Source organism: Quercus suber, unplaced genomic scaffold (assembly GCF_002906115.3).
Source record: "Quercus suber isolate HL8 unplaced genomic scaffold, Cork oak 2.0 scaffold_161, whole genome shotgun sequence".
Classification (NCBI taxonomy): domain Eukaryota; kingdom Viridiplantae; phylum Streptophyta; class Magnoliopsida; order Fagales; family Fagaceae; genus Quercus; species Quercus suber.
This window is the reverse complement of record NW_027069622.1, coordinates 220,911-227,913: the sequence shown is the minus strand read 5'-3', so window position 1 is coordinate 227,913 and position 7,003 is coordinate 220,911. Positions and strand designations below refer to the sequence as shown.

At 34.3% G+C, this 7,003-nt stretch overlaps 1 protein-coding gene across 3 annotated transcripts; it reads right to left on the bottom strand.

Annotated features, from left to right (window-relative positions):
- Nucleotides 1-1,536: 1,536 nt before the first annotated feature.
- Nucleotides 1,537-5,269, bottom strand: LOC112010678 (peroxisomal membrane protein 11C). 3 transcript variants are annotated; one of them, XM_024043027.2, is made up of 8 exons: nucleotides 4,812-5,269; nucleotides 3,404-3,613; nucleotides 2,967-3,041; nucleotides 2,812-2,886; nucleotides 2,629-2,709; nucleotides 2,393-2,467; nucleotides 2,071-2,244; nucleotides 1,537-1,822 (listed from the first exon to the last, which is right to left on the bottom strand). In XM_024043027.2, exons 2-8 carry the CDS (start codon nucleotides 3,593-3,595, stop codon nucleotides 1,787-1,789), a joined length of 708 nt encoding a protein of 235 aa, XP_023898795.1. In that variant the 5' UTR covers nucleotides 3,596-3,613; nucleotides 4,812-5,269; the 3' UTR covers nucleotides 1,537-1,786. The 3 variants fall into 3 exon arrangements, with proteins under 3 accessions (XP_023898795.1, XP_023898794.1, XP_023898793.1); XM_024043026.2 differs by having other exon boundaries at nucleotides 4,908-5,269; XM_024043025.2 differs by having other exon boundaries at nucleotides 4,896-5,268.
- Between the last annotated feature and the right edge of the window lie 1,734 nt (nucleotides 5,270-7,003).

Sequence of the window (7,003 nt, the reverse complement as noted above, 5' to 3'; positions counted from 1 at the left end):
ATCAGATTCTCTTGTATCGACTAGAAACTTTCATTTTTCCAAATTGCTTGGAATTCTTTACTGAAGACATAAAGGAGGCCTAAAGAGTTCACATTTTTAGCACAAAATACCTGTTGTAGTCACATTTAAAACACAAATGGATCTATCTAGGGGTGTGTCGGTTCGGTTTCGGTCGGTTTTCTAAGTGTTGGCCAACTAAAACCGAAATTCTTGGTTTGTGAAATTCTCAACCAAAACTGACCGATATAATTGGAAATCCATTGGTTTTGGTTAGATTTTGGTTTCGGTCGGTTTTTTCAGAGTCCTTATCATTTATTTTCTAAGAAAGCAAACAAAGAAAAAAAAAATTAACAAACCCAGAAAATATTAACAAACCCAGAAAAAATAAACAAACCCAGAAAATCCTTTTGCTTTCCCACATTTTCTCACCACCCAAACACCAACAAACACCACCAAGCAGAGTAGCAAACACAAACCTTCTACCTTGAAACCTATAAATCACGAAGAACAAAACCCAAACCACGAAGAACAAAACCCAAACACCCAGAAACCTTGAAACCCAAACACGAAGAACAAAACCCAAACCACAAACCCAGAAACCTTGAAACCCAAACAGAAACCCACAAAGAACAAAACCTAAAACACGAAGACAGAAAAATCAAACCAGAGAGGCAGCGACAAGGAAAGAGGCGGCGGCGATTGAACCCAATTGGTGAAGACTCCAGGCGGCGGCGACAACGAGGTTTGTTGATGTTTTCTCTCTGGATCTTTAGGTGGGTTTCTTGATTCTTGTTCTTGATTCTCTCTAAATCTTGTTCTTGGTGTGGGTTTTTCATTTCTTGCTTCTTGATGTTCTCTCTTGATGTTGCCAATGGAAGTGAGAGAGAACAAAACCCACACGTCGGCTGAAGAAAAGAAAAGGGAAGCTGAAGAAAAGAAAAGGGGAAAAATCCAGCATCGAAACCGAAACCGAAAATTTCGATTTTAAAAAAATGAAACCAAAACCAAAACCGAACCGAACTAAAACCGAACCGAAAATTTGGCACCAGTTCAATCGATTTTAGTCAATTTGTTCGGTTCGTCGGTTTTTTGCACACCCCTAGATCTATCAACTTAAAAGAATGTGCATGTGACATTAGGAGTTCGTCAGGTACCATATTCAATTTATGGACATCTAGATGAGGATGACCAACCAGGTAAACGATGGTATAAGGTTAAGAGAAGAAAAACTGTTAAGACTTGGGATTAGACAACCACGATACTAGTGCTTAGAATTAAAATATAGCTCAGGCCACCTACACCGTACAGTTTTTATGGCATCGGTTGCCTAGCTGATCCAATCGTGATCCATATAGCACTCCATATATATATATCCTTGTTTCAAAAGTTTCACTCATAATGGTTTAAGTTGTTTATGAAGAAGACTTCTAGGATGCTTCCTAGTTCCTCCTACATTAAAAACACATACATATCATTAAGCATTATTGATGTCCAAGTTTGTAAGACCACGAGCATATCCCCACATAAACAAAAAGCTTAATATCATCGTGTAGTCGTTGCCAGCTAATTATTAAATTAATTATGCAATAACGGACAACATATAATATCTTGATTGTAAAAGAACACTATGAACTGTGGCAGTAGAGACACTAATTAAGGTGAAATTGCAAAGATCACTATACTAGCTGACAAATTGCTTAGAGCTCACACCAAGTTTAATCTCATGAAGTCGCAATAATTATTGAAATGACATTGATGCTCATTGAGGAGAACAGGCTTTCTCTTTTCACGATGCTTTGGACTTTGCTGGTGATGGAAGCAACTGCATGGCAGAAACCAGAAATCTATATCAGCTATAATTTCCAGAGAAGCTTATTACTTTCTGTGAATGCAAGCACTAATATCATACCATTCTCCTCCCCACACAGAAGCCATTGTCAAGTTATTTTTTTTTCTATCCTTCCAATTTTTTTATATACTTATATATATATATATATATATATATCCAGATGCAAGAGTTAAATAAATGAAAAGGGGATATAAAGATTGATGGAAAAAGTTTGTAAGCACCTGATAACAGGAGATAAGTGAGCTAGCAAATCCAAAGGCTCCAGTTACACGAGGAGTGACTTTCTTGGGTGCCAATTGAAGCAGCCCAACAGCTACAACTGTATCCATGCCTGATTTAATCAGGGCTAGAGACCTCTCATTTGACTTTTCAAGTTTAGCCCGGTAGAGCTCATCCTGCATTCATTGAGAACCAAAGCATATATGGGGTAAGGGGGAGGTGGGTAGGTTTGAACAGCAATGAGAATGGCAATTGAAAAACATGTAATATAAAAGAAGAAATAAAAAATGACAACCCATTGTAAAAAAGCATGGTAAAACATACTTGATATTTATCACTGTTCTTAAGTTCCTTTTCTAACTTCTTCATTGATGCAGAAAGTCTTCCAAGCTCCCCAACCTGATATAAGAAGAGGGCAAAACATGTTATGCAAACACTTGCCTTTTCACTTTTTGTATTCTTTTCTTTTCTTTTTTTTTTGGGGGGTGGGGGGGTGTGGTGGGGGGAGGGGACACAATATATACAGACTAATGATTAAGAAGAAATGGACAGTAACAAACCTCAACCAACGAGGTACAAACTGAGGAACTCAACCAACAGTAAAGAGATATGCGGCCAATTAGATCAGCCTGCTCCTTGTTCTACAACAAACCAAACATCTTAATTTCGTTTTGCAAACATTTTTTACAAAAATTAATACAGATCAAACAGAACTAGAAAAGAAAGAAACTTCCACTCTGTACCTTATAGATGCCCGTTCTACCAAGCCACACAATTTGATCAAGAAAAAAGAAAGTTGTGAGTAATGCATTTTTGGCCTGTATCAAGCAGAAAGTTGACAGGGTCACCAAGAAGAAAAGTGAGAAGAAGATCTTAAAAGCAAACGATCCATTCATACCTTTCCCAGCAAAACCAGGGGAAGGGGAGTTCCTTGTGGAGTTGGACTGATAAGAGCATGCAAGTTGTTGACAAACTGCATATTGACAGAGTAAATGATAACTTTTACCATAATTAAAATTTTAAAACATACAGGAAAGCAAGATCAATATCAGACATCTTCTACGGCACTAAGCATCTCTGTATTTCCATTCCAGTACTAAATACTTATACAACACAAAGGCTTCCCTTTCTATGAATTATAGTTTCTTCCCTCTTATTAATTCCAGGAACCAAATAAAGCATTCATACCAAACAGTGCTTACTTTCATCTATAAGTTGAATAAATAGGCAAAATAAATAACACAAGAAATTTCTTAGACTTACGATAAGAAGTACTAAATCAAAAATTCCAAATAGATTAGATAAATAGAGTTGTTCCCTATTGTAAATGCTAACCTTGAAGAGACGGAAAACCTTCCGTGCCAAGCTGGTTGATTTGTCAACATTTTGGGCTGTGCCAGGCTCTCCATTACTCAAGAATTTGGAACCATATTGTATTGCCCTGCATATCTTGTCCCTGGCTTCTGCCTTGTTCAAATATAATACAACAAACGCAAGTTCAGCCCTAGTTGCATCCAGTGTAGTCATCTTTTATGCCGAACACACCTGCAAAAATGAGGCACTGGTCAACTTCACTAGTAACTGAGCACTTGAAGCATATTCTTTAGGTGTTGCTCAGAAAGAAAACAGGGGGCACATGACAAATGGGGAAGCTTCCCCCAAACAACTTGTCTCAGAATGATTTAAGTGATCAGCAAAATGAAGACCAACACAAACAGGTCATGTTCTAGCATTACAAGCATAATAATAAGCCAATTAAATCAACTTAATATGCATGAAGAAGTAAAGGTGAAGAACAGAACCAATAATAGTCAACGCAAAGTAGAAATACAGAAACATTAAGCAATGAAATATATTCTATATACCAATCACACTTTAAGAATCAGAATTTCAAACTTCCATATAAAAGCATCTCGCATGAATACTGCAGTAATGCAGAAACAACAGGCTATTAGGTTTGCCAATGAGCTCTGGCTCAAATGGCACTTCCTCCACCCATTCTTAGGTCGTGATTCAAAGCTCAAACCCCTCTGGGTTTGCAGAAAGGTAACTCCCACCACCATCTTTCCACAGAGGAATAACTAAAACAACCCACTACAGCAACATTTGAGCTTATCCAAACTCAGAAATCAATGGAAGCCTTCCAACTCTTATCCCATAACTTAAATCAGAAAATTAATTTAGTTTATGCATATACAATTTAATATGAAAAACATTATATTAGCAATAATCCTCAATCCAAGACCAACCTAAATTGTTGTGGACTTTGGAATATTCTTTAACTTTTATTTGGTTGCTTAGGAAAAAGGAAAAAATCAAATACTAAAATTTCAGATTTTATTTATTCACTGGGGAGTGGGAAGCCTTACCTAATACGAGTCTATGGCTTAGAAGTTAGAACAGTTAACTTCTACTTGGAAAACATACGGTTAATACTTATATACTTAAAATTTTCAGTTTTATTCCATTTTCCCATAAGCCAAACAGAACATAAAACACAAAAGTATATCACAAAACATCTCAATCACCCAATTTCAGCTGAAACCAATTAGAAACGAACAAAATACCCGGTTGAAAATTTCGAATCTTTGACAAGAAAAACTCATTACCCAACTGACAAAATCAAGTCTTTTCCACAGAAATTAAATTACCCAGCTGAAAAAAATTAAATCTTTGCCACAAAAACATAATACCCAGATCAAAAAAACTGAAACCCTCTATACAAAATTTGTTAAAAGCGTACCTGAAGAGCAAATCAACGACCAAATAATCAGGGTTTGTGAATTCTATAATCTATATATACAGGCAGAAAGAGAAAGAGTAATACCGAAGGAAGTACCAGATGAATTGGCCTTGAAAAGCGCAACAACAGCTATCTCTCGCTCTCTCTGTCTTTAGCCCCTTCTATGATTAGGCTCTGATAAGGGCTTGCTTGGTCCTCTTGATTCCCGGTACAAACAAACAAAACGAATATAATAATAAAATCAATTGTGAAAGTAAACTTTGCCGGGTATATTTATGGTAAGCTGCGATGATCAGGATCAGATAACTGTGCTGATTCATTAACTGGTGTCACTTCAATAACTTAGGATCGGATCTGGACCGTTGAGTTGAGATATTTACAATAGAAATAGATGTTTGGTCAAGCACGAATGTTAAGGAGAGTTTGGATCGATAGTTTGCGATTGGGTGTGCGTGTTAAGTTGTTAATGCCATGGCTTATCCAAAGTTGTTGAAACAAAACGAAATTCCAAAGTTATGTTCTGTTCCAAGTTTGGACAAAGTTTGCAAATTGCATGCGTCTACACAATAGGATGTGTTCGGTCTCGGCCGGACACAAGCCCAATCGATTTTTTTTTTTTTTTTTTTTCCTTAAACCCAATCGAATCCTTATAAACCCCAAATTTTATATCTATATTTTGAGAAGGGAAAATATGTCTGCACTATTTTTATAATAAATTTTATGTGGTAAATTGAGGATAAGAAAAGTAATTTTAATGATGATAAGTAATTTGCTTAGAATAAAAAAATAAATAGTAAGTTCCAAATTAGAATTAGTAAGTTCCTTTTCTAACCTCTTCATTAATGAGTTGGCACAAGGGGGGGCTTGCAAAATTAATTCCAAGGTTTCCATCATTAAATATAGAAAAATGTTGTTGTGGGTTTCAGTTAGCTCAACTGATAAAGTTTTTTATGGTTGAATAAAATATTCGGAATTCAATCCCTACCTTCACCTTAAACTGATTGGTGTCTTAGTTTGATGATAAAGAGTTATTATTAGAAGCGGACGACATAGGATGAATCTTTCTCAAAAAAAAAAAAAAAAGATATATAAAAAAGTGCTATGTACACACTATATGACATTATGATAGGTTGATATTGCTTGATGGATAAAAAATTAATTTCATCAGTGAGTTTAAATTAAAACTAGTAATAACTTACCACCTATGATTTATTGTATATGTAGTAATGATTTCACAACAGATCTTAGATGACAAATAATGACTAATTCTAATCTGGCTCATCACTGAAATTACTTTTTCTACCACTAGTAACAGCTTGTTCCTAGAATTTGTTGTGAAAATATAATGGATGCAGCATTATTCATATATTTTTATTTTTTAAAAAACATTAGAGAAAGACAAAAAGCCAAACCCCACAAATATATACTCCACCATGTTCCATCCACGCAAATATATATATATATGTGTGTGTGTGTGTGTATGTATAGTAATTTTCCAAAATTACTTTTCTTACTTAAGATATTAAAAAAATCTTAACTGATATATTTTAAAATTTTGATAGTGATTAAATATAAATTATTTATATTAGTAACGAATTGCTAAAATTTTAAGAATTTTATGGTGGAATTACACTTTAAACTCATTCCTTCAATTACACTCAAATAAAACATGACATTATAATTGGCTTTTCAAATATGATATGTGATCAATTAAGAAAATTATTTAATTTAGGGGTAATTACACTTTTATTTGGAGAAATGACTCTCCATTCCAAACTTGAAGGGAAAAAATATTCTCTCCCTTGACATTGGATTGACCAAACTTGGTTAAATGAGTATTAAAAATGTTTGTGTACTAAGCTGTCCTTTGCTTAAGGGTAGGTTTCAAAAATTATCCTTCATTTCAGAATTAAGATTCATTGTTTTAAATTTTTAATTAAAGTGTATTTTAAAATATTAAGTATGAATTTTGCTTCTTCTTCTTTTCTTTTTTTTTTTTCTTTTTTAATGAGTTGTTGAGAGATTTGTCATTGCAAGTGTTTTGGTACTTGATAAATTTTGCATTTTTATTTTAAATTTATCAGTCATTTTTTTTACTAACCATGATTAACTTTTTGTAAAGAAATTATTATAGAAATTTAAAATATTTTGTTACTAATATAAACAAAAAGGGAGGGACTGTTAATTTCTTT

Excerpts from the sequence above, each read along its gene's own strand:
- LOC112010678 (XM_024043027.2), bottom strand. The coding sequence starts at position 3,595 with ATGACTACACTGGATGCAACTAGGGCTGAACTTGCGTTTGTTGTATTA. Across the intron at positions 3,042-3,403 it reads AGGTTTTCCGTCTCTTCAAG|TTTGTCAACAACTTGCATGC; the intron begins GTTAGCATTTAC and ends GTCAATATGCAG. Across the intron at positions 2,710-2,811 it reads GTAGAACGGGCATCTATAAG|AACAAGGAGCAGGCTGATCT; the intron begins GTACAGAGTGGA and ends GGTTTGTTGTAG.